Source organism: Tigriopus californicus, chromosome 3, assembly GCF_007210705.1.
Source record: "Tigriopus californicus strain San Diego chromosome 3, Tcal_SD_v2.1, whole genome shotgun sequence".
Classification (NCBI taxonomy): Eukaryota; Metazoa; Arthropoda; class Copepoda; order Harpacticoida; family Harpacticidae; genus Tigriopus; species Tigriopus californicus.
Window position 1 is genome coordinate 11,819,396 of NC_081442.1, and position 27,027 is coordinate 11,846,422.

Below are 27,027 nucleotides of genomic sequence, written 5' to 3' on the forward strand. Positions count from 1 at the left end.
ATCAGTCCTCATTATACGGATTAATGTACTTACGTAGTTCGGGAAAAAATCCTTTAGAGTGTCATTCTAAAATTGTGGTATAATTTATGAGTACGTTCCTGATGCAATTTACTTGCCAAGAGTATGGTTCAATATCGCATTATTTCAAAAGCATTAAAAAGTATCTTCATTGGATACTTAGTATCCCTAGTTGGCTTTGACTTTCCTAAATTATCGACTTCGCATTAACCCAATCCATATTTGTTGTCCTTCTTTTTCATGTGCTTAATTTAATTTCACCCATGCAGCAACCTGTGCTCAATAGCCTGGGCTAGAATTAGGAGATAAATGCAGAAAGACACTAGCCCAAAATTAAGAGAAGCTCGGAATGAGCGATCATCAAAACGTCACTCCTTTTTCAATTCAGCTGGACAGCGTAAGGCTGCCAAGTACGAGTGCGTTGCACACCCTTGAAGCACATTTTAAAGGGCATCGTCCATCAACTTTCCGGTGTTACAGAAGCATATTAACATTATTCTAATTCAGCCAAGTCGTACCCAAGAAAGTTAACAAGTTTTCCCTCCCATTTTTCTTTGGGTGTGTAAAGTCCACCGCCGAGAAACCGAGTTTCCATGCATTTTTCCACTGTGTATAAGTGGCAATAAAGCCAACCATATTCCATGTCGTCCCATGGGGGCTCAGCACGTAACAGAAGCAATGACAATGGAGCGAGGCCCGAATGAATCATGCTCAAGCAAACAAATATGGGGACTCGTTTCTGTCTCCCAAAGCTCTCTCTCTCTCTCTCTCTCTTTCTCTTTTATGCTTTCTGTACTCAACTGTATGTACAGTGCATATCTACGTAATTGGAGGATGAGTAATATCCATAATATGGAAATGGCTGTCCTAGACCGGATCAAAGTCCATGTTCATCTAATGGGAATCCAAGATCAGCCCATGATGATGTCAAGTCAGGAGATCGAGTACAATGGAAAACACTTGATTGGGTTTGAATGTAAACACTCTGTAGTCTGTAAGTACGTACGTACGGTTTTTTCTTTCGGTGGACAAACTGTGAAATGTGAACCAAAACCCGGGTCGCATTCCACATTCAGTCCTGAGTGAGTGTCTCTTTACCCCTAATGTGGTTGGACACCTGCAGTGCTCTGTGCAAATGTACATAGCCGAAAGCTCAATTACAAGTGCAAATGTTGTGGTTACGTCATGGGCTTAAAAGACCCAACAAACACTGATGCCACTTCACAGAATACGATAACCTAGGGTGTACTTGTTATACGTTTCTTTACTTTCGCAACTTTTCATTCCTTATGTGCTTTTAAGAAGGACAGTCTTGATACGGTACATATTCAATTGCCTGGGCGTTAAGTTGAGTAACAGATGTCCTTTGTTTATTGGGGCGTGACCTATATGAATTGGTGTTTGACAAACTACACCAAAGCTAACAAGATTCGTAAGAATAGAGTATGAGCTTGCGCTCTCACTCTGGGTTGTACAAATGGCAATTTGTAATATTATCTCTACTGCTGATATTCACAACGCCAAAATCGTGAATTCAAGACCTGAACATTAACCCTCATTGCTCAATCTTTAAAGACACACTGTCTAATTCATAGACGTTTTAAAACTCATGACATACGCTCTAGTCTTGGATGGGAACAGACGGCCAATTGGCAGACACCGGTTTGCCAGTGTTTAATTGTGGGTGCGCGCTGAAAGCCTTACCTGAAAATAAAACATTAACAACTTTGAGCTCATGGTTCGTTCATATTTGTTTCGTTTCAAGGTCAATGTAGCCATATCTGGGGTTTTATGTTGGGAAAAATGCACTTTGCCTCTCAGGGCCCGGTTCAAGTTGGCATTCCAATCTCAGGGACTCGTTTTACTGCTTGAGAGGAAAAATGTTCCTGCCGCGTTCAAGTTGGCAGGAACAAAAGAAATCCAGCCTCGAGTGTCCGATGTCTCGTTTGACTCGCCTACTTTTGGCCTTTGCTTGCGAGCCGTTAAATCCCAAATCCAAGGGAAAGAAAGACATTTAGCCCATCTGCTGGGCTTTGTGTATGCAGCTAAAGAGACCACGGTGAGGTTTGGCGCGGTTTCAGATTAATTTGCGATCCCAGGACTTCCGATGCTTGTTTTCCCATTTGTGAGACTTTTAAGAGAAGCAAGATCAACAATGAGGCATTTCAACTCCCATATGAAAATATTTCGGCAATAGAATTTCACATAATTTCGTATGACAGAACGGTTTTATGTAATCTAAAAAAGATCTTACTTTCAGACTGTCTTAACGGGACCTAAATATTTTCAACCCGTTACCCAACACACTCCATTAAAATTTTTTTTTTTAAATGCTTAATGTCTTAACTATGGAAAAAATAGACTTTTAAGAAAGCCTCCTGGGAGCGTGAAATTAATCTAAAACCGCTAAATCCCACCGTGAGACGTTATTGTCCTTGGTGTTTTTGTATCAGAGTGTTGTCTGGACTCCTGAGATGAAGCACTCACTCACTCCTCACGGGAATCTGGAATTAATTTCATGGCGTCTTGCATCAACGGAAATAAGCACGCTTAAAGAATGAGATCTGCCCCTTGTGGAACTGTACATGCTCCATTTTGTGGTGACCCTGAATCTCGCATAAAGTTCAGATGGCGGAAGAGAAGATGCCTCTTGGGCCAAGGGCAAATCCAGGGATTTTCACGACGGACGGCACCTAGAACAGTTCAGTTAGAGCACTTTGGCCTCTGGAGAGTTGCTCTTCAAGTTGAGGTATTATATTGCTTTTGAGGGTCGATTTCGAACGAGACGTCTGGGGTTTTTAATAATTGATAGAGGTTTCTTTCATGGCCTAGATCTTCCCTGAAGTGTGGACAAGCGAGAGCTCTGGAGGCTTGTTGAACTAGATGAAGACAAGCTTGGCAACTATTCGTATAAAGTCTTTAGTGTCAATTCTGTGGCTATTTGATCAAGGAGGTCTTAGCTCGGTACGAGAGAATTGTCTTGTCAATCTTATCAAAGATTAGCATGAAAAGTTAATGAAGCACTTAACTACAAGTGTCATAACACAGATTGTTAAGGATAAATATCACTTATTGATCTGTTTGTTTTCCCTCCAGAGTTTCCCAGACTGTAGCCACTCCTAGCAACCACAAAGTGCTCTAAATGACCTTGGACTTGAAGAAGAAAGGAAGAGAGACGGTCTGGATATTTCTACCACGTCAGAAATACCATTTTTCAAATTTATATCACCGAAAGCCTCCTCTCCCTTGGTTTCTTCACTTTCATACAATGAATGGAACTCAGGTACGGACGAAGGACTACCAGATTTTTATTGCTCTACATTCTAGATTAACGATCGAGGTTTCAAAACGCCATTGCCAGCGGCCTATGTAATCCACCACAATCACGAGGGAAGCCAAGCTTGGATTTGGAAACCTATCAATTGAATAACTTTTTGCATTCTTTCATCGGTGTTCATACAATGGATCAAATTGACACCAACAACACACACTACAATATGGCCAGGGTTGCCAAAACAGAAGGAAATCACAACATGCACGCATCTGACTTCAGATTTCTTTACATCATGTTCTCATAAGTATCCTTTTTGTAAAGGCCCGTTTTATAAATTCTCTGTGTGCATTTGAGAACCATATATGTCAAAACTGAGATGAATGAAGTGGTTTATGTTCACTTTTGGTTGGAAAGAACCAAGTAGAGACGCTCTAGCCGCAGCAGACTTGAGGTGTATGGTTGGTTGGTTAGTCGGGGATCTGGGTTTGTTATTCAAAACGGATTAATTCAGAAACTTTCCAGAAGCCTTCAAGGATGAATTTGTGGCTCTTGACGTCATGATTGATGGCGAAAAGGGCCTTATCTTCGCTTTCCCCACCTGCGACATTTGCCACAATCTGGAGCTCTAATTAATTGCACCAATTTACAGCTCTCAGAGGAACACTTCAATCTTTGAGCCAAAAGAAGTACCTCGGCAAGTTAAGAGGAACCAATCATCAAGGAAATGAAAGAAAGGCGTCCTTGGATGGACACGAGAAACTCTCTTTTGGCAAAACTTCCAGGCAATCAGCTGATGAGCTTTTCGTCTCTCTCCCTAGTAAACTAGTAAACAAGGTCAGTCGCAATCAGCGAACCAGAGGCTTAAAACAGAATGACTGGGATTTTAATGAAAAAAGTTTGGCCTTAGTTCAGAAAAAGCCGACAAGGCTCTTACTAAGGTTTTGATGAAAATACCCAGACCCCATTCTCAAGGATTTCTTGGGCGATTTGGGTTTCTTCAGTAACATGATCCTCTTATTGACCCGAGGTTTCGAATACACGATGGTCAACTCAGGATTTGGCCTTGAGCCTTGCCAGACATTGGCAAATGGCTCTTCATGGTTAATGGTGGGTAGGTCTAAAACATTTTGCCAAGATTCCTAGAAGCTTCAAGTCATCTAAGTGGCCTTTGCTCGGAAAGGTAAAGGGGAGGGGATGGCTTCCTATATTATATTGGAGTATGAAAGAGAACCTTTCCCCAGTCTAGTTTCATCTATTTCTACAGTTACAGTAAAAGAATGTCAGGGACACAAAGGCCTTGTTCCATGTATGAAACACTTATGAAGGCCATTCTAATCAATTTGTCTAATGGCTCAAGTTGCGCTTGAAAGGCTTCAAGGCTTCCTCTTCCTCGGGGAACAAAAATAGATTTGTCGGAGAGAGGATCTCTTCGAGAGATTTTATGGAGGAAAATATTTGCCGTCGTCTTTCCTTGAAAACGGGTTCAATTTCGTTTATCTTGGACAGCCTTTTTTCAGTACATTGAGTTGATTGTGTACGAGGTTATCAGATCCGGTCCAATCGTAATCAATGGGTTCTCGTAGATTCAGTTTTAGGCCTGCAAGCGCCATTCTGCAACAACAAAGATGCCTAAAATCAATAGAATTTAGGGATGCGACCATCTTTCAGTTCTTTCTACAAAAAGAGAGAAGTGATTTTCAGCGCTTTTCTCTTGAGTGATGGATGAAAGCTACACAATGGTTTGGATCCATTTCGAAAAAAGAACAGCGCAGACCTAGAGCAGCGTCCTGATGGTCGAACCAAAAGGCCAGGGTAAAAAATCCAAGGGGAAACTTATGTCACAAAAGTTCCTCGCCCGACTCTTGACAAAGTTTGGAAAGGGGAGCCCTCAAGTGTGAGAAGTAAGAGTGTCCCGCTCGATCCACTGGCTCGTCTGGGGAGAGATTACAATTGGGCAATGGCAAATTTTGGTCAACCCAACAACTCGGTCCAGTTTTCATTGGCAAAGAAAGGCCTCCTTTAGAGCTGCTCGACGGCGGCCAACAAATTCATAACATGTGTCATTCGGAAGTCATGGCGCCAAACCTTTTAGGGGTCAAAACATGCCACCCTTTTAAATCAAGTAAAAGTCAATGAAGGAAAAAAAAATCATATAAGGCTTTTGCAAAGTTTGTTCAAACCCGAAGAAGGGGTGAATAAGTCAATTTCGTATGTTTCATTTGAGACGGCGTTACTATTCGCTACTTTTATCTGTGCGTCTGTGTATGAATGTATGTGCAGTGTGTATCACTAATTGGATTTGTTCGTTAGGCTAGTATACAGTATTTGCTCTATCAGTGAAGTAGAATGAGTAGCACAAGGAAGGCTCATCAGACAAATGAAAAGTCCCTGCAGTCGCTGTCGCTAATCCAATTCCATCAAGATGACATGCAACGAATGTCGCAACAACATCCAAAGAGGATCTGGATATCCAGCCACTCTCGATCTTTCGATCTTTTTGCCTTCATCCGAATATCCGAATGAAAAAGATTTCATCACGACAAGCTTCTTGTACAGGGCTGGCGGTCTATTTATTGGCGGAAGGTTTTTCCACGGCCCATTCAACCATGATAATGGTCAAGATTATCGAATTTCCTTAACAAGAAGGCTCGACAGCTTTGTCGCCATCCCTTTTCCCCATGGCTATTCTTTAAAATTATTCCAAAAAGGAGCTCAAAGTAATCTTGGTGGAACGTTGGACCCTAAATTACGATCAAGAAACACTTAGTAACATTTCAAAACACCAAAACACATGAGCTTTTTCAACGTATGAGCTTTCTCCTCTACTAAAGTACTTTCCAACGTTTTCATTCCAACGAGTCAAATTTCCCGCTCTTTCTCTGTTCCAAAGTCAGCTGTTTCGTTTGAGGAGAAACATCCTGCTCAAATAGAGCCTCAAATCTCGGAGTAGTCTCTCTTCACTTTGCCAAGGTCACCTCGCTCCAAGTTCTGGGACTTTCTCTTGAATGGGTCGCTGCTATTGAGGACCAAACGTAGGGGTTGGGTTTTGAATTCTGGTCCCGCTGTGCCTAAGCAACCCAGTGGTTTTGAAGTCGTTAATTTAATGGCAGTTTCTTGGGTCTCAAACGTCTTTTGTGACTAAGGTTACCACGCCCTCGTGAGGACATGCTTGGGCCAATAAATCCCTGGAACGTATGGTGACGATTCAGGCAGCCTTTCTTAGGATAAGAAAAACGATTCTATCTAAAAAGTGGATCAATCGTGAAATGTTCTGGTCTAGACTGAGACACCCAGTAGTCACTTCGATTGGCGAAGTGCGATAACCAATGAGAAGAGGAGCGGTTCCATTTGGAACGCAAAAGATGAGGCATGTATGCAAATGAACCAACTTTTGGGCGACACCTTTGGCACTGAAATATGCGTTTCAATTGGCACGCCTCCACGTTTCTGAGTTCCTCGTTATCTTCCTGTGAGATTGCCGTTCGTGGACCAAGACAATCACTTCCTATCAATTATGGGTCTCATTTCTGTGCTGACCGATCTTTCCTTTGTTCCTTTTGACTTGTGCTCCAAAATGCTGACAGTAGTACATTTACCCTTGTCGTCAGATATTTACAAAAAGGGTATGGAACAAGAGAGAACATTCCGTAGCGGGTTTTTATTGGACAGAGCTAGCTGGGAAATCGACTCGAGATTTCTCTCGAAAAGTCTAAAATCGAAGCTGTCCTGATTGGAAGGGAGCTATCCAACGCGAAGAACATAGACCCAGTCAAGGATGAATGATGGGTCTGTAGTTTGAACCGATGAGTGGTCCGCTATGAGGACACGTGAGCTCAGGGTTCCCACATCAAATGGTGTCCAAGCACACAACGACCGTCTTGTCTTAAATCGTCAGACTTTTGGACATGAGAACCCTGAACATGAGTACGGGAATGATTTGGACCACAAACAACAAGGACGTGATGACGAATAGAGATAAGAGTCTTCATAGGGACCTTTCTATGCATGCATTTTTCGAAGTGCGACAAGCGGTTCATCCAATGATGTATTACAATTGCTAGACGGAGTTTAGAATTATCTTGACCATTTATTTTGAGATCCCCAAAAACGGGTGACGTAGCTTATTTCCAATATGAACCAATAATATCCCAAGACTCTTTGGAAGCACATGAAGAAAGAAACTGGATCTGTCAATTCATCAAATGGACCACCCTTGCCCACTTCGGAACACTCTAAATATGTTGCTGAGATCGGAAAGGCTCCCGATTACCTCGATAACAATTTGTTATAGTGTGGGTCACTCTTTTTGTGTCTTTTCTCGCAGCTGGTCCTTTTTAGCTATCCACTTTAGGATAGAACAAGGAAGACGTTCACACGAGAAAAATGTGAGACAGCAATTCTGGTGACAGAATACGCCTTTGAAGAGGCTCTTGGTCCTAATCTGGCACTCCATGTCAATCTTCCGTGGAATTTGATGACCTCACTGGAAATGGGGGTGTATTTTTGGCGTGCCATGTAACTTACATATAGCAAGAATTCCGGAATCCCCGAGCGAATAAGAGGTTGCGTGAAGTGAGAGTCTTACCTGAAATTGGGATCAAAATAATCATTTTGGGAATGTGAAGAAGAGTTTCCTCTTCTAGGGAATGTTTACCTTGAGCAGGGCTTTGACCAACCACTGTCCGCCGTTGAAATTGCAAAATTTTGGCAATCCTATCCAGCAAAAAGTTTCGAGTCTTTTTCTTCCTAACGCCGTGGTTTAAAGAACTACTCTCACACTGGTCTAGCACTTCAATGACCCGGCTTAGGGAATGATGTCGCACTTCAGGAGCTATGCTATTATACCCATTACGGAAGCTCACTCTCTTCACCTTCTTGCTGCTATTCCTCTGGTTTTTCTTAAATTTTCGTCGCATTGATTGTCTCTGAACACGTTTTGATTCCGACTCAGTCAATTGCTTATGACTACCAGATGGTTGAGTGCCAAGCAATTCATCCTCTTCACCTTCAGCCTCAACCAACGTGGATGTCCGAGATGTTTGTCTAGTCACCTCATCGCCATTTTGGTGCTTATTTCGCCAAAGAAACCACTTGCGGAGAAGGCTCACCATTGTATCGTTTAGGGTAACCTCGGGTGATAATCAGCTCCACCCATTTGGAGGTCCATTACTTCTAGTAATGGAAAACCCTTGTCCTGACCCAGAAATCAATGTGCTTGATATTGAATTACCAATGGAGGCGAACTTTAAAATTCGTTTCCCTCGAGGCCTTCGTCGGCGAAAGTAGAAGAGGGGTCTTCCAATTGTTTCCTTGACACATCAACACATTCGATGTGAGCTCAGACAAGGAAACTGATTTGAAGTAAGGGCTCAAGGCAAATCTATCTCCCTTATCTCGCTTATCAATGTTGAGCTCTGCCGATGACAGGCATAATTCCAACCCACATTGCATTACTCAATGCACATGAGTCTTTTCTACTCAAGTCCAAAGAAGGTGCAGTATCCACATTGGCAGAATGAGGTGTAACAACGCCTCCACCGCTCATCGAGGAGATTCGCTTCAACCGAAATATTCCATAACGAAGTGGCATTTTGATCGCCATTTTGCGAGATGAGGCCGGCCAAAGCAACTGAAAGTGCTTTAAAGTCAGTTGATGCATGAAGACTGCCTCAGCTCAAGGGGAAGGTGTAATTTACACTCCAGGAGTCGAGTCATCCGTTTCTTTGATCAAGCGTCGTTCTAAGCAACAAATAACAAGATCTCAATCAGACCACAATCCAGGAAAATAAAATTGCTTTTCATGCTTCCGCATTACTGCCCTCTATGCAAAGGCCTTTTAAAGCCAACATCTGCAAAAAAGTGAGTTCGTGAGGGTGGTGTTCAGAATTTTTCCAGTTTATTTCTGCTCGAAAGATTGCCATGAAACACGGAAATTGTTTGAAATGTGTCCGTTGAAAAAACGAGCGTCATCAACCAGACTCGAGATCGATTCCGAAATGTTTATGGTCCCCAGAATGAAAATGGAAAACAAAAAGTCATACTATTGCATTGACCTTTTAAGGGCAAGCGTTTTTGATTAGTTTTCGAACACCTATTTTGGACATTGATCTCTTTGGAGGGGTAACGGTGAAAACAGGCTGCTGGATCGTCCTCTTTTTCCCGATTTAATTGCTTTTCACAATTGTCAGCTCTGAGAAATCCCCAAGCAATGGTGTCTGAAGGTTAGTTGACTGAGTTTCTCCTTCAAGCACTGCTTAAAAGTATCTTCAATCCAACCAAGCCCATCGCCATATAACCTACAGAATAACTGACTAATTCTCTTTATCACAACTTGCATCATTATTGTCTTTCGAAAGCTCACTAAACATCCAACCGAACATAACAAACACCTTGGGTTCCTGAGTGCTTCAAATCTGACAACTAGATGTCAGTGTTGAGCTTGAAAGCTTCAACTTATTGAGATTTCAACAGTGTGAATGTTGGCAAGAAAGAGTCGTGACTTTGAGCAAATCTGTAGCTCAGTATCGAGAGTCCATGATTTGTGTGAGTCATGCGATGCAAACCTTGGCCTCCACCCGGCATGAGTTGTCCAACCAACTAAGCACTCCCAACTCTGTCAATTGCTCTCAGAATGAACTCGACGCTTTTAGACGGATTCACTCATGCTTCTCAGCTCCTCAAAATGGTTCAACATTCAATTTCTACCCCTCTCATTAGAAATGTTTTGCTCTGCCAGAGAGCATTACTCGTCTACCAGATTTGGGCTTGATCAAATCCGCCCTGGAAATCCTTCACATGAACAAGGATGTTGAGTAGGAGGAGGTAGGATACGAAAGACGAACAAACCACTTTCACGACCATCTTCCACCTGGTTTTTGCACTGGTCTCGACTCTGGATGATTTGGCAAAGTTGCGTGAGACTCCCTTCACTATTCAAGAGAGTCGTGAGCCTGAGTTTGGAGATCGTTTAAATTGGTAAATCTGGCATTCAACGCCCATTTTGACGTTTCATAGGTCGGCAGACACCGGGGGCATCCATCGTGTTTGTCCTCAATAATTTTCTTGAGTGGGCGACTAATCAGAGAGAAGAGATAGAGTGCACACAAGGTTGAGATATATTAATCTTTCTGGCTAGAGGTGCTATTCAAATCCCAAGAACTGCTGGTTTGGTTCCATTTCGAAGTGTTATCGCTTTTACAGTCACGGTTTTTGATAACAAATTATGTTACTCTGGTGAATGTTTTTTGTACTAAAAGGCCCAGTAAAGACAAGCAATTCTTTTTTCGGTGCAGTTCAATCTGAATCCTGGACCAGTTTTATATCCAAGTATGATCACTGGGAATGATATGGTTGAACCCAGGAAGCAGTTTGTCACCGTAACGCATTCAATTTTTAAAACCAGCCACAAGGAGCCGTTAGTTGTCTTTTGAATCAAATGTAACCTTTCTCTCTTTTTCTCATGACTATTTTGAAGCGTAGAATTGATAGCACATGGTCGATCCCTAATCACCTTCATGATCAAACAGTTTTATGAACAGCTTTTGGGAAGGTTGCAACCTTGACAGCTTCAATTTGGATGCATCTTCTTTACAAATATCAACAAATTTGGCCAAAACATTTCTTGCCAAGACATTGTAAGTTGCAAATCCATTAAGACTTCAAAGGATTAACAATGGCTTTTGTAAACTTGGCGTTTGTTTCAAACCCCACTTCCGACACAAACACAGTTCTTTGTGCTCTCATCTTTGACTCAAACAATTAGCATCTCATTCTGGTGCTAATCTCCTAATCCCTTGTTCCTCTTTTTCCAAAGTTATTTCGAATTAGTCGGGCCGGCTCCTCGAGTCAATCTCTCTGACTTTGCATACATTGACTTCAAAACTTTTATTGAATGGGGGCAAATCTCTTTTCTGAGGCTAAGGGGTAAGTTTGAGACTCAAGGAGGGAGGGATGCCTGCTCTATTCATGGGGGTTAATGGGCCATTGCGCTCCTCCACATAAGGTTTTGTGGTGGAACAGTTGTGTGCAAGATAAACGCAGGTCTATTTCACTCACTTTCTCCCCTTGAGTCTGCACGTGTGTGCGTGTACTTATATCTTTAATGAAGCTTTGTCTCTCCTTTCGGAAATATAAGTATGTACTGTAGATAAAGATTGAGGACGGATGGATGCCTTCAGTTATGTAACTTGGGGAAGAAGTTATTGCAGATAACCTTTTGGCAGGATGAAAAAGATGATAAGAAGAAGTGCTAACGACAGTAGCGTGACATCTCTTGAACAATGGTCTTTACACGAGAATATTCAGGGCTGAGATATATTTCGAGTGTCATGGTTCAAGGACACACCTCGTGAGATCATGAAAAAAAGCTGTTTCAACATCACATTTTGTCAGATCTGGCCGTCCTTTCGTATCGCTTAATGAGCTTGTACTTAGGAGGCATGAAGCTCAATCCGTCCGTGCATCCTGGATATCTATTGGATGACCCGCTCTTGGGGGTCAATTTGAAGGAACGAGGAGGATCTCCCAGATGATTTCAGGCCCGAGGAGTAATGACAAGGAACTGCACCGTGATTAAAGTGAATTCACTTCAAGGTTGGAAGCTCACGACATAGAGATTTCAACTTTAGAGGAGTTCTCAAACAATTTTTTGGACATATTTGAAGTCTGTCTCTGAAACAAGCCATTCGTGCTGTCAGTATTTACTTTGTTCAGATTTGAAGTTAGGCTTTCATGCGTTAATGTCTATTGAGTTTTTTCCCCATTGGCGTTGATGTAGTTATTATTTTTAAGTTGCAGACAATTATTAACCGTCAAATATCTTTGGTCCGTTGAAACCAACTGAACATGTTGTAATGTCAATCGAGTCAGGCTTTGCTTCTGGCTGAACTACATTGAATTGCTCGTTTTCATTAGCAAAAAGATAGCAGCCTCTTCTCTGCTTTTATAAACTACTTTTAGGAGCCAGGTTCGCCACTACTTCATAGAATAAGCCATTCCAGCCAAAATTAGGATTATTTTTCAATTCGCTTTTTTGCAGTCAAGTCCACTCTAGATTTTGTAGCTCTATGTTTAGGAGTGTTTTTGTTCACTGCACTTTGAATTAAATCGAGATTATTCCCATGATGAGTGATGAAGCTTGGGGATTTGAATGGTTGTCGTTACAGGATGTGAAGGATTCGAGCGTTTGCGTCTCCAAATCAAGTAAGAGTCTCTTTCGAAAGTGTCAAAAATATTTGGACATTTGGACAGGCTGAGAAAATATTCTTGGCAAAACTCAAAGCAAGCCATCCAAAAGGGCATTCCAAATATGCTTGAATATATCGGGGATGCATCTTTGATGTAATTTGCAGGCCAACTTCATGAGTCCATTGTGAATGCACGCTCATGAAGCGGACCTCTTTTGATCCACAAAGGATTTTTGAATACCAAGTTCTGAAGAGGTGTGTAGAAGGTCCGAATGGAAGTGATAGATCACTCTGATCCATTCATTCCGTATCGAATCAGGAAGTTCAGAAGCACATTTCAAGTTGCTGTTGCTGTTGTTGCTGTTGTTCTTAGTTGAACCAACCAAGGTACAAATTGGTGCCAATTTCGCTCTCTTCATTGATGTGCGGAGACGACTTCCATTCACAAGGCTTCTTGTGGATGATTTTTTTCCATTTCATTTTTCTGAAGGAGGACGAAGCATTCATTTTTCTGGGTTTTGAGCGGTTCGATTCATTATGCATGCACCTTGAACCATTGAGGCACCATCAAACACTCAACGACGCCTCTTCCATTCACTCTTTTGATGATTCCGATTAAAACTTCGTCAAGTTGAGAAATTCAAATTTCCGATTCATAAATTGCTCCCATAAAAATAGACGAAACCCATTAACCGAAAGAAGGATGGGAAAGATGAAGGTGGACGTGGTTGTGGTGGTTGAAAGCTCATATTTCATGTTGCATAAGGCCCTGCAGTTGAATTGTGTGGAGCTCTGAGCGAAATGTGTTTGGGCATCCAAGAAAAGAATCAGCTTAGCAACCGGGCAATATCCTAAAACCAGACCTGACATGGCTGGTTTTGCTGCCTTTGGATGGAACGTGGAAGCGAAGGGAATGCTTGTTGGTCGGTCTGTTGGTTGGTCGGTGGTGGTGATGGTCGTTCGATTTTGAGCTGCCATTTGATCCTGCTTTGTCAACTGGCAACTGACCAAATGAGGGATGTCGTTTCGAAGCAAACTTCGGACGCTTCCAGAAAAAAGTGGGGTGAGATTAGAGTATTGTGTTTACAAAGTACCGCCGCTGGTTGGGAATTTTTACAACTAACTGCCTGAAGTCAACGTGAGATGTTAATTAACAAAAGTGAAATTCTCGCGTCTGGTGAGGTCGTTTCAGTGCTCTTGATTCCAGAAAGTCATTGTGCTTTAACTACACATCCTGGAGACTTTTCACCTTGAGTGGTGAATTTCAAGCACTTTTGTCAGTGCTCTGGGAGATAAAGAGCTTTACGTATCAGGAAATACAAGTTCGAAACTTGTCAAGACAACGGAGGGTATTTCGGAAAACATCCTGCTCCCGTTACAAATTAACCTACGCAATCAGTGGAGGGTGTCACAAGCCCCCAATCTTAAATTTGAGCATATTTTTGAATCCCTACCTTTTCAACTAAGTCGTCCAAAAATGGCCGACCACTACTTCATGAAGTCCATGTTCGGAGCCAGTTTTGTGTATTCATGCCTCCATCATCCACGAGCCCAAGCGACCATTATATTTCTGCAAGTGGTTGAGCGAGCCTCTGTCCATGTCATTGGTTAGGCCTAGCGTCTAGCAGTGGGCCTGAATTTATTGCTGGCCATATTTGATTTCCATCTTTTGATGGCTCAGCATGAATTCTGGTCTCACACGAGCAACCTCTGATGCAAAAGAACGTAACCGACAAGGCACAATGACAAAATCGGTTACCCCTGTACACCTGGGTATTGTGAAAAAATCGAAAGTTATTCCCTCTCTCTGATTCGTGATCTTGCCTCTACAGCTAGAACTTGATCAAGTACCAATTACGATGATTATAGAACCAGGATTTGCTCTCTCACTCACGAGCGAGGAAAAAACACCACCATCGCTTTTTGGATGTCTCCAAGACGAATCCGGTTTTCCCCTCTCCGATTCCAGTTTCGGGAACAAAGCTGTGACACTCGGAGAAGTAAAAGTAGGTTACAAGCCTACCAACGATGTCTGCCTCGTTTACGCCCGACCAAACCGAGCGAAAATACTCTTGTTAGTCGATGGTTGGTTGGTTGGTTGGTTGGTTGGAGGTAGGCCTGAGTTGATGAAAGTTGATACCGGTTCAAAAGTTTCTCAAAGGACAGGGAAGTGGTGGGAGGAGGTCTATTAGCGATGCACTCGCCTGATCTAATCTAATCTTGGGAGTTGGTGGTTTTTGAATGTGGTACATTATGTGCTTTGGCAACGTGGTCATCTTTTTTTTAGTTCAGAAATAAACAAATGGATGGATAGTCGTCTAGTTGTGACGCACTTTTTCAAGGATGCATTCACCTTGTACCGGAAGTTTTATGCATAATGGACAAGGTGGATGATTATTCAAACACGTGCTTTATACTTCTCATGGGCATTAGGTTCGTTCACAGCCTTGCTCGGGAACAGGACACGGTTTTATAAAAGGATGCATGTGGGTGGAAATGGCTTGATAGTAAAATTGATTCCTGGAAGACCACCAATTCCACGATTGAAAACTGTACAAGATCGTAAAGAATGAAACATTTGGAAAACCGACGGTTTCATCATAGAGTAGGGGTGTCAAGAGAGAAGAAAGAGTGACTTGTAATATTTTTAATATCCCTAAAAAAAGACCAATGATGATGATGCATCTTGAAAAGTAATCAATCGCGGTGGATATTCATATTTGATTGTGGTAGCTTTGAGAATTGCTGTTGAGATGCGTGACGAGGAACTTGTTTTGATAATCAATTTCGGGATTTCGGGAATGCGTAGCTGCGTTCAAATCCATCATCGATCCACAATTATCCCAAAATATAAAATGCATCAAAAATGCTTGTGCGGTGCAAATCTGGGATTTATTGACGAAAATTCCAACAGAAGCTCTTCCTCATGCCCAAAAGATCACTGAGAACAAATCCTCTTGGGAAGCTCTACTCTATGGATTGGAAAAGAATAGCGGTATCGACCCGCTTGATGAAGTGAAGACTAATCGAAGGGTGCGACTTCATTGAATTACACACCACGTAACAATACAAGAATTGAGATCGTTACCGGCAAACCTGGCTTGCGTTTTAAGGGTGAAATGAAAGACAATTGAAGTAGAGAACAATGCAAAATCAGATCGAAAGAATGAACTAAAAGAAAGTTTTCTCGGAGAGAACGCGTCGTTTTCACCTCGATCTCATCTCTTTTTTTCTAGGAGTAATTTGCCTCCTGAACTTGCAAATTAGTTCTTCTCCTAATGATGGATCCCCTCATTGTTTCCAAGCTAATTGAATGTGCTCAACGATTCTCATTTCCATTTGTGGATTTTCTCCAATAACAACGAAAAGGGCCTGAAACAAAGCTTTTGTGTCCTAGGACGTCCTGGATAGATTCCATCGAAACGTGCCCTTTTTCAACTGATTACAAAATGATCAAGATACCCGACAACCTGAGTAATGACAGCTCTCTCATCATCCCAACCACTCAGCGTTAAGTACAGATGGTTGTTGTTTGTTTTTTCTCCCAAAGTTCAATGTTGACGACGCTTCCTGTGGAGAAAACGGGGGATGCATCGTGGATGGTTGGAATGGTTGGTTTCCCCTGGTTGCTTGACTCAGTATGAGTAACGGGAGCCAAACTATGTCGTGACCTCGTGCAGTGAGTTTTGATGGTTCTGCTATGGAGAGATAAGCTTGACGACCGAAGAAAAACAAAGTCGATTTCCAATTTCCAGGAAGACGAAGTCTACGATTCGACATATCAACGGCATGTTTTAATTGTTCAAGCGCATTCAAAGGTTCCACTTTTAGATAGGAAGCCATTGGACTGCAGGACGACCAAGTCATGCATAGATTGTCGCTCAGTGATGGTTCAAAAAAGTGCACCATTTGGTGGCAGATGTGGCCTACCTCTGAAGCAAGTCGTGTAGAAACTCAGGCCGTTGATGAGCATTTCTGTGAATGATGGCACTACAAAAACTACGTTGGGAGTTCGAATTTGTGAACTCTGCCGAAATCCAAACAAAGCATGTACAATCGGACTGATTGGTGTCTTATCGCAGCCTGATTCATGCCATTTTCTTGGAGATAGTGGCCGCATTTCTGAACCATGAGGCAAAATATCTCGATTTAGAACTCTCAGTACATGCACAATACGAAAAGCGAGTTGATTGATGATCTAGGAGAATTTTTCAAAACCTTCACTCCAGAAATTGGACAGAGGGGAGAAAAAAGGGTCAAGACAATTGAAAGTTAGTATGAGGGCAATTGCATAATCAGTACCGCACAATTGACTGCCGATAAGAGTTGGAAACAAATGTGAAAGAAATAAGTCACCAAAAACATTGACAAGCGGTTTTTAGCATGTTAAAACCCTCCCTTAGCAAGTGCTGCCAAGGGAGGGTTTTGGAATGGCCACAAAAAGTTAAGAGCAAAATGCAACAAAAATATGTCTGAAATGCTAAGCAATGTTCTGCCTCAAAAAAAAATAGTTTTCATGTACTCTTGGTAAAAAAACATATAGATTTATCAACTACAAAATGCGCATGCTTACATGGGTTAAAGATTTTTTTACCAATCATTATCCAGAAGTGCTCAAAGTTGCTTAGCATCTCATGTATTCTAAAAGGCCAAGACATGAGTGGTAAATGATAAGTTGAAACCAAAATGTCGACATCCCTCCATTTAGAGCAAGGTAAGCCTGAAAGCTTCGTTCTTTAAAGCCATAAGCTCAAATGGCAACCCTCGTGGTTCCTATTGTTAGACGATTGATTTATGGGGACAACAAGGAAAGAGGCAAGGCGTAATTGCCCAGCTAACCTGTCAGCTGTTCAAATGAGTCCGAAAAATGGTGCCTCCACTTCGCAAACTCGTGTTATTCCAGAGAATCAGCTCTGCATTTGTCACTACCGCGCTACTTGCCAAACCGCCAAAATCACCCGGAGGGCCAAAAGTTACCAAGTTTGGCATGAATTTGCAAGGAGGCCTCATTCATCTTTCCAGACACGGCCCACCATGAATATCTATGTGTACGTCTCTACTTGTCTGCTTCTTCAAGTTTCATCCCAACGTGCGTGGGTTCAATGATTTTTGCAGTCTTGACGTGCCTGGTTGCGTAATACGAGACCTCTCACAAACATCACCAACCCTATTCCCTCATAAAGTGCCTATTTGAGGTTGCATTTGCTGCCTACCTCTGCGAGCTCAAGACGGTTCACGACGTTCTGTCACTTGTCCGAAAAGGTTTTAGTACGATCTGATTATCCGAGTTCTTGTTGAGTTCGACTCAATCGATTAGAGAACCCAATCTAATTCGTAATTCGTTTGTAGGACAAAGGCTAACCATTGGTTTTGTGCTCTTTTTGTCTCTCTCTCTCTCCCCCCTATTACCTGGACATGATGAATGGAGAAGCGAACGGTTTCAAGTATTCAGGATCTTGAGAAGGACCCGTGCCAAACTTTGGGGGATTTGCTGCCCAAGTTTATTAATGAATAAATGAAGAGTTGTCAAAGTGATGAATGGATACAAAAATGGCAACGCTGATCATAGACTTGTCTTTTTCCGAGTGGATTCACTTACTTAAATAAGACCCCCCCCCCAAAAAAAAAACAAAAACTTGGGTTGATATTACGATTTGTATTATAAATGAACTACGGCAATGTGATCTTTTTTTAACCCGACGCATTATACACAAGCTTGAAGGTGTTATATCATCAAGCGGCCAAAGCAGAGGAGTAATATATCTTGTTCCAATTTGCATCATGACAACTCCGTGTAGAACATTATGGAACCCTTTGTTTACTTGTCTATCAAGTTAACAATGCGACAGCTGTTCCTATCAGGGCAGGCTCGCCGCGAGAGCGAAAAAAATACCTTAACTTAAAGCCAACCAATGGTGTTGCCAAACTCATTCGTCTTGTATTGTTGTTTCTAGATAGCTTCTTTTGGCATTGATAGATTGGGATTAGAGTGGGACTAAAAATTCTTGCCTCACTTGAAAGCCACCGACCAAAGTCACAAATAGCATTAGTTACCGAACTTAACGTCAGTGATTGCTTAGCTGTTTCTCGCATTTGAACAAGGCTACCAAAACGTGATGGTTAGGGAGTTCAAAGAGGATGAAATTGCGGCTATGTTTTGCCATTTAAGCCGATTAGTTCTTGGTTTATCTCCTGTGGGATGCCTCCATCTCCCGTCAATATTATCTGATGGATGAAGGCTCGCCAAGTCGCCATGGACCAAGTTTGAAAGTCACGATCCGGACGAACTCTACGTTCAATATCTACTGGGAATAATGCCATCTACATTTCGAGAATACCCACAGAGAGTAAGAGGGGTTTGCGAAATTTCAAGTGGGCTCACAAATGCATTAGCTAAAATTCAAATCTTCTCCTTCATTACCTTGGTTTCAGTTCTTTGAAGGTTCCTAGATTTTGCCAAGAGTATGTGTGAGTGAGCAAGTGCGTTTTTTCATCCGGGTCTTTTAATCGGCATTCATCGCTACTAAGATATTTGGCTACTCTGTACCCTGAACAAAGCGGATGCAAGGAGTGTGGAAATGAGGAAATCTCACCACCATTTTCCATCCAAGGACATTGCAAGAGTATCTGTGTGTGTGTCATCCTTAATAATGTCAAGTCTCCCTAGCTCGTCACAGTCATCATCATCATCATCATCCATTTTCGTTCTCTTATCGAAATCAGCCGGAATCTCTAGAGATGTTCACAAGCTCTCATCATTTCATTTGTTTCTTAGCTCCTGATGGAGTTCCTGGAATAGAAATTGTCTTTCACATCCATCTCCAAATCCAATGACAACTTTGGTGGTCATGAAGTATCCAGCCGAAAAAGATCGACGTTTACAACTTCCGTGGGGCCAATAGACGAAGCGTTGGATGGGAACAAAGTTACGCTTTGGTTCTGTTGGAAGCAAAACTCAACTTTGACAGTTTCCGCTTCAGTTTTCGCCTTTTGCACGTTTACTAGATACTTTATGCTTGTCATTTTCTAGTGTAACCATTCATCCGAACTTAAGTTATCATAATTTCAAGATAATCACTCAAGGAATCTCTACATTTCCTAATTTAATGGCTTTTTCTGACACAGGGTTGGGAAATTAATTACATGACCTAATCTTACTTGAAAGACCCGGAAATTTAGCATTGATGCTTCGCATTAGAATAAAAATTCATTTCAATATCAATTGTTTTTAGCTCGAACCAATATTGGCACAATCTTTACAATATATATTATGAAAGCCATGGAATACCACACATTTACTTGCTCTATAAAATTAATCATCCTTATTTGCGACTCTGGGTCATGTTAAAGCGTGTAAAAATATAAAGAATCGATAAGGTAAGTAAGGGTAAGTCAACAAGTAGTTAATCAGTTCCAACGAGGATCCAAGCCAATTTGGGCAAATGTCGCTGTAAAATTTTCTGGTCAAACTATCGCCCTTTTCTCAAGAGTCCAATTTTCGACATCCACAACTCTAAATTTCAGTGAAGCAATGACATTTTTCCGGGTGCTTTGCTAATGACTTGAAAAACTCAAGTGAACTGAAGGCTTGTGTCAAGGAATCCATTCTTTGGTGAGAAATTGAACAATATTTTGACAATTAAGTACACTATCACACTTCAGGCATGCAACAATGTCATCTTCAATAATAAACAGTCAAATATGTTAAAGGTAGATTTTGGTTGCAAATGATGATGCCCACCTCTTCCTTTTTCTTGCAATAGCTTAACTCAATCTATGAGGTGCTTTAAAAGGTCACTATTGTCTCCCAATGAACTTTGATTTCATCCTTGAAAGCCCAAATACAATCTTTACTTAAGGGACCCCAAAATGAATGAGCATTTGGGAGAAAAGGAGCGAAGGATAACGTTACCTTGACAACAATTCACCAACGGAACAAGTGGCCCAGATTCGATGGAACGATTCGGATTTCATATAGCGGCTATTGTTCAATTCACAACGCCATCATCTCTTTCATGTTTCCCATGGAAGGCCTTCAAAAAACCTACAACAGTACTACATCTCAATGGTGCGGGTGACGCTATGGCGTGCCTCTCTCAATGTATGACTAAACCAAACCACAAAAGGCATCATGGAGACTGAAATCGGTAGAGCACAAGGATCGGGGACGTTGAAACAACAACAGAAGTAAATGGCCATGAAATCCGATCTGCCGGAAACCCGGTTGTTTCATGTTGGGCGCTCGCCGCTCGATGATGGTTACTATTTCATTTGCTCCACTTTGCTTTAGTGTGATTACTTCATGGCGAAGAAGGTCATCCACTGAATTGCGCGTAAGTGAATGAAACGATTCATTTAAAACCCATTCAGAATGAACTCTTCCATGATCTTTGTGTTTGACAAAGAGAGAAGAGAGAGCCGGAACGTGCGTGTGACATGGCCGAATTGATCAGGGGTCACCCACCATTCCAACTCTTTCTGACGTAACAGTCATGACTTGGCATGGTGAAGATCTCCACGTTAATTGTTAGTATTAATCCCCGAGACGATGATAATTATTCATTTCCAAGAGAAGGTAGATACTTTAACGAGTGAAAACCAGTTTGATCGAGACTCGGGCTTTAAACCAAAATTGTGTTTGAGCAATACAGGTGTGCGCGGTTTTTTTCTTCGTCTCTAAGCGATGTTGCACAACATACGTAACGAATGTGTTTTTATCTTAGCATCTCATGCTATGGTGCAGTGAGTTCTTTTCTTGACTCATTCAAGATGATGGAGTGTGTCCTGCATTTTTTTTCACGTTGTGCTTCAATAGTGTTTTGGAGCTAGTCTTACCGAAAATTCGTTTGAGGAGGGTTATTGAGATGGCCGCAAGGTGCCCGCATTCCCTTGAAACTAGAGGCGTTAGAGCGCTTGATTAGTGCAGTTTTATCAAAAACACCAAGATCGCATTTCATTTGGGATTACGGCGAGCTGCATGAGTTTGATAATCAACATGGCTTCTAGCACTAAATGAGTCGATTTTGAGGCATGACTCGGCGAAAACATTCAAAAGTTCAAAACCAACCCCCGAATTGCTGTGTAACGATGTCCTTGCTTAATTAGATGAATCCCAGGTTTGGCCTTGGCGAAGCAAATCAGCCTTAAGCGCCACGTTGTCGGGGCAGAAAGGAGTCCCGTTCCATCAAAAATTCAATAGCGCCAACACGGGTGGGTGTGATTCGTTCCAGTCTCCTAAATATTTAAATTCAACAACACCTCTCTTCACATATGCATAACCAAACTCCTAAGCAACAGCTGACTCTGCGTGCTATGGATCTTGTAGTGCATCAGCTGAATGGAGCTGAGGCTGCAGGAGAATAGGGCAGACGTGGCAGAAAGAGGTTACCCGGTTATACAATAAATCATTGGTCTTACCTGTGTCGGAGATAACGAAAGTCTGTTCCAAACCCGATGAAGAAGCCGAAGGCGGAGGTCGACCCCCGCCCAAGCCTCGACCGATCCCGGGTGGTTCGGTTAACTGCCTTTGATAACTCTTTAAGCAAATGAGATTTTCCTTGTTACTTTTGGTCGAGGATGCCTCGGAAGAGGAAGAGTGATGCTTCCTCCGTTTCAAGTCGTAGAATCTCATTTCCTCAAAGTGTTGGGAAACAAGTTGTTTGAAGCGATGGAATGAAATCTTGACGGTTTTAAGTTGGCCAATCAATGATAATCACAAGGAGGATCAGATCGAATAGTCTCAGAGCATGACTTCGTCGAAACAAAGATGATTGTCTCTGCCAGGCTAGAAACGACAAGATCAGTTAAACCAGGAGGTGAAGAATCTGCGAATTGCCAATGGAAAACCGCTGCTTCACTCGAAGTCATGAGAAGCAACCATTTGGCGATACGTAACACCAAAAAGAAAAAGACACCAACTGATCGCAGCAACAGGAAGAGACACAACAACCGCACACACTCGCACCTCTTTTCTTTCTTTCTTCCTTCCTAAAGCACTTTTTCCAAGTGATCAATTATGAGTTAGAACCAACAAGGAAACAAAAATGGCCTTTGCACATTCGGAGGTTTCTCCACTTATTCTTCGAGTACCTCACTTTCACTTCCCGGTTCAGTTCCACTTAAGCAAGTTGGATGGACGTTCAAGCTTTGTTACACATCCACATCAAGTCGAGGTCCGTGTTTCATCAGGTGTTTCCTTCATCAATTTTCACGGTAAATCACCAAGTGGCCTTCGAGAGCACTCGCACAATAAATGCGTTTTGCTCTTGGAGGACCAGCAATGCTACCAAGTGCAATTCCATGAACTAAAACCAATCACTGCCAAAGTTCTGGGGCTTAATCTTGGGGCCCGGGTGACGAAGTCCACAATGGTAATTGTCAAGAGACAAGGCTTCGAATTCGATTGAAACAGTCAGCTGTGTGCCAAAGAGGCTAAAAGCATCAAGGCAGCAGAGCTCTTCGTGTCTCAAACGGTGAATTCCAACTGTCATGATCTCGTGAGAGGAGAGGAGGCTCGAACTCGGAGCTGTGAACGTATGGACTACATTTACCTAGTCCTCTGTGTACGTGTGTGTATATGAGAGAGTGTGAGGCAGGGAGAGATGCGTTGCCATGAAATAACGTTTCGAGTGAGAGGGCGAAATCAAAGAGATTGTTAGAATGCAGTGGATAAGGAGGAGAAGGAGGGCAGGCGTTGGATTCATGTTGAATAAGCTTGCTTCATAGAGACGAAGTTCTCAAAATAGATTATGGCTTCTATACTAAGTTCAATGAATTGACATAAGAAAGGAATTATTTCCGCCCGTTGTTTTGTGTCACGACAACTCATCTCGTTATCCTACTGACTCGTATATTGGTTATTGAATGTGTCTATAGCATATATCTATAGCAAATAAATTCAAATGTATTTGCTGCTTTGGATTCCATTGGCTCGTTTTGATAAGGGATTTGGAAAATGCGTGAAAACGTCGCATTTTTCTATGTGACCTCTGTCGTTAGAACATTAAAACATAATAACGCGCCAAAATTACTTTCTCCAACTGATGACAATATTATACAGTTTCAGATAAAGTACCATCCTCTCATTAACCAAGCGGATGGTGCTTTGTGTGATTATAATTATTGTTACGATCTTTACTTGCCTACGGTTAATTCATTGACACTTTCGACCACCTCTGAAAAACCTGCCTCTTCTATGTCGTCTCTTTGAAACGCGAGCGCCATAATGATTCCGAGACCAAGTTGGTCGTTCGGACGGTAGGTCGGTTGGTTGGAAGCCCGGTCCGGTCTGTCTGTCAGATCTGAGAATAAGCCTGAGTACAGGTGTATTTCAGGGGCTGACTCGAAAGCTGTCGTTGGTGTTGTCGTTGCACATAGCCATTAATTACAGCTGTACCCTCTCATGCACCACCTTCTCATTCTTCTTCTCGTCGTCTTTCTTCACTGGGAGTGGATGGTTGCCATTTTGCGAACTGAAACCGCTTTGGGGTCACCTTGTTTTCCTTCCCTAAGAAAAAGAACCACAAGCCGAGCCGATCCGGGAATTAAGGCCCGATAATGGAGATTCATTTGCTCGATACGATCTTCAGGATGAATGGGAAGACCCTTTCATTCTCCCAGCAACATGCTGTCACAAGATAATGACGATACCCAGCTCTCCCGCCTGAACCAAGATCGCTTTAGTAATTAGGGCTCAAATTGACCCATTTACAGGTACTTTTTTTCCTGCTATAGCTCTCTTTTGGTCGAACACGCAAGCTAGAGAAGGTTTTTTTTAAACCACACATTCCACACATGGTTGGTTTTATGTATTGGATATGCTGAATTTTTGCTGGATCTCCAATGATAAGGTACTCGACTTGTGAATGAGATTATAATCAGGACTTCTCCTGAGGACATGTCTTGAAGGGAGTGGCTCTATACCTATTCGAAGATGGCTTCTCTTGCAAGTGTGAGTTCCTGTTGTGAAAATGTTCTCATCTTGGATTTCCCTCGAAACTCCGAAACTCGCAAATTAGGGTTGGCAAAAACGTGTTGGGAGTGTCAGAGTCAGAAAAAGGCCTTAATTCTGACATGCAACGCGTCCTACCGACGCTTTGACTCACACAGTCAGGGGAAAAACCGGGTTGGATTCTCAGTTCAAATTTGATCCGCGGTGTTTTTTTTTGAGGCACTTTCCCCGCTGAATTGAGAATATGTCGGTGCATCTCACGTCAGAGGAGTAGAAAGTCTAGAGCAATCATTGGGGGGACTCTGAAATTAGCATCGGATCAAGCGTGTGGTTGAAGATGTTTGTCGATAAGTAGCATAGCAAGATGTTCATCAATCGGCATATTTTGCCTCTTAGACTGTTCATCATAGCATTTGAAATCTTGTGAATGGGGAACAATGCAAAGTGGGGTGTAGTGATTTGATGTAGAATCAAGACCACAAATTGGACTTCAGAGCAATGTGGTCTTAGCAAGGAACAAAAATCGGTTCATCTTTTTTTACCAGAAAAGGGGGCTCTTCAAGTTTTTGCGATCTTTTGTTGCAAAAAAATGAGCACATTCTAGATTGGGATTGGCGATGGTTCCCGAGCAATTCAGCTCCCCAAAAGGTGGATAAAGTAAATTCTTATTGGACTTCAAAGGACACTGCTTATCATTTAAGACAACGAGGGAAGTAAAAATTGAGACAACTAGTTACGAGATTGCAACAAGTATTTTTACAATGTTGATAAATCATATGTTCGTAGATGTAAGTCGAACAGAAATAAGACTTTTTGAAGAATTTACTTTTATGTTTGTTGATACGCAATATTGTTATTCTTAATTAGATTTGATGCAAGGAAGATGACTCCTTTCAAGGTCAAACGGACTGGAATTGAAACTAAATGCTTGCAAAATAAGAAACACATGTGACCTTGCTAAAAATGTTGTGACATTATTATACAGGTGTTGCTTCAAGGATCCTTTTTCAGTAGCAATAAAAGCATCTTTAAAGAAAAAAAAAGAATACATTTATACATTTTGGACTTTTGCACGCACCAAGCATCCCTTTGTGAGAGTTTGCAAACATAAGTTGAAGGTTAGGTCGATCTGGCCCATAAAATATATCTATGCAATAGGGAAGAAAAGTTAAAATAGCAATGATACTGTATACGGGTAAAGCTAAAGAATTGTTGATGTCTCAAAAAACATGCAAGATCGAGGCTTTTATGTGCAACAGCCATCATTTTTTTGTAGATGCTGATCGGGAAACTCCTGGTCATGTTAATAATATTCCTGTTTCTGTTGCTAGTGGGTTTTCATGAAAAAAGCTCTCTGGATTTTCAACAATTCGAGTTGGACCTCTGAAAGATGGAGGAATGATTAAGCATTGAACAGGAATTCGAAAGTTGAATTGAGGCTCTGGAATGTTTTAGATTCTATGAAATGTCGATCGTAAGCGATTTGGATGGAAAAAGTAAGTCTTTCATAATTTCTGCCAAATCTATCCTAGAGACTTTAAAGTTCACTTCAAGACTTTCGTAAGTCTTTTTCATCTTGATTTGTCACACATATTTTACGCCTCTCCCAAGTAACATTAACAGCTAGCTACTTATTGCCAAGGACAATAAAGGACCTTGAAAAACAGGATCTACGTATATTGATTATCGCCAGGACAAATGTCCATTATCCAGGTTTGCTTTTATTTATCAGGAGATCCAATAAGCTTAACTTTGAAGTATGTATGAACTAGAAAATTATTAGTGCGCACTTTATTTTGGAAACAGGTAGATGTATTGTAAAGGGGTAAGATAAGTGCATAAAGAAAGACAATCATGTGTCTATTCCAATCAAGATCAGACATCACTCTAACTGAGAGACATTCAAATCATATTTTTTCTCTGTACTTGAAAGAGAAAGCAAAAGGCGAAAAAGAAAAAGCACGATGTTTAACATAACTTCTCTATATTTGTACCATATATATTGAAAATGTAAGTTTTGGACTTTAGGACATAGAGGTAGGATTGTTGATTTAAGGTTGACTTTCTTAGCAATCGTGCGTGAAACCTCACCAACAACGCCATCTGCAAATAATTGAACATACTTCACAGAGGTCACGACAACGTAATCCTGTTTTCACTCAACACAACCCTGCACACAGCAAATAAACCGCTCTTCCGCTCAAGTCGGTTTATTGAACGGCCCCATTGTTTTACTAGGAGATGTTCTGTATGGCCTATTAGTACGTCCTTCACTCTAATAATGACATGAAACAGGCGGACATTCAGTTTATTCCATCTTTTATTGCTTTGAACGTGGTCTTTAGCATAATTTCGTAACGTTACCTGGATGGATGGAATTTCCCGACAAACTGATGCTTTAAAGTTGAACACCCGCAAGCTAAAATCCTTTGTTCTCAGGGGAAACCCTAAATGATGGTGGACTGACTCATACGTGCAGTTTCCAGTTATATTGGCTCTATTCTACGATATGTTTGACAATGAGTCTGTTGAAGTGCGTAGATTGTTGAGGTTAAGCGAAGGACGTTCAAGTTCAAGTCAGTGTATCTGACACATTTCAA

General features: G+C 41.7%; 1 protein-coding gene and 1 long non-coding RNA gene across 5 annotated transcripts in view; one reads left to right on the plus strand and one right to left on the minus strand.

Annotated features, from left to right (window-relative positions):
* The window catches only part of LOC131878291 (uncharacterized), a 29,435-nt gene extending 25,762 nt beyond the window's left edge, over positions 1-3,673 (plus strand). For 2 of the 3 annotated variants that reach the window (XR_009372999.1, XR_009372997.1), the window contains one exon: positions 3,115-3,673. This is a non-coding gene — a long non-coding RNA (uncharacterized LOC131878291). Of the gene's footprint in view, position 1; positions 2,983-3,114 lie in introns of those variants that run through there. The other variant, XR_009372998.1, reaches the window with a different exon arrangement.
* The window catches only part of LOC131878281 (serine/threonine-protein kinase tricornered-like), a 40,739-nt gene extending 17,783 nt beyond the window's left edge, over positions 1-22,956 (minus strand). Inside the window, exon 1 of one of the 2 annotated variants that reach the window (XM_059224211.1) lies at positions 21,895-22,956. In XM_059224211.1, the coding sequence (XP_059080194.1) occupies positions 21,895-22,108 (214 nt within the window). In that variant the 5' untranslated portion in view covers positions 22,109-22,956. Of the gene's footprint in view, positions 1-7,946; positions 9,111-21,894 lie in introns of those variants that run through there. The other variant, XM_059224208.1, reaches the window with a different exon arrangement.
* Positions 22,957-27,027: the final 4,071 nt, after the last annotated feature.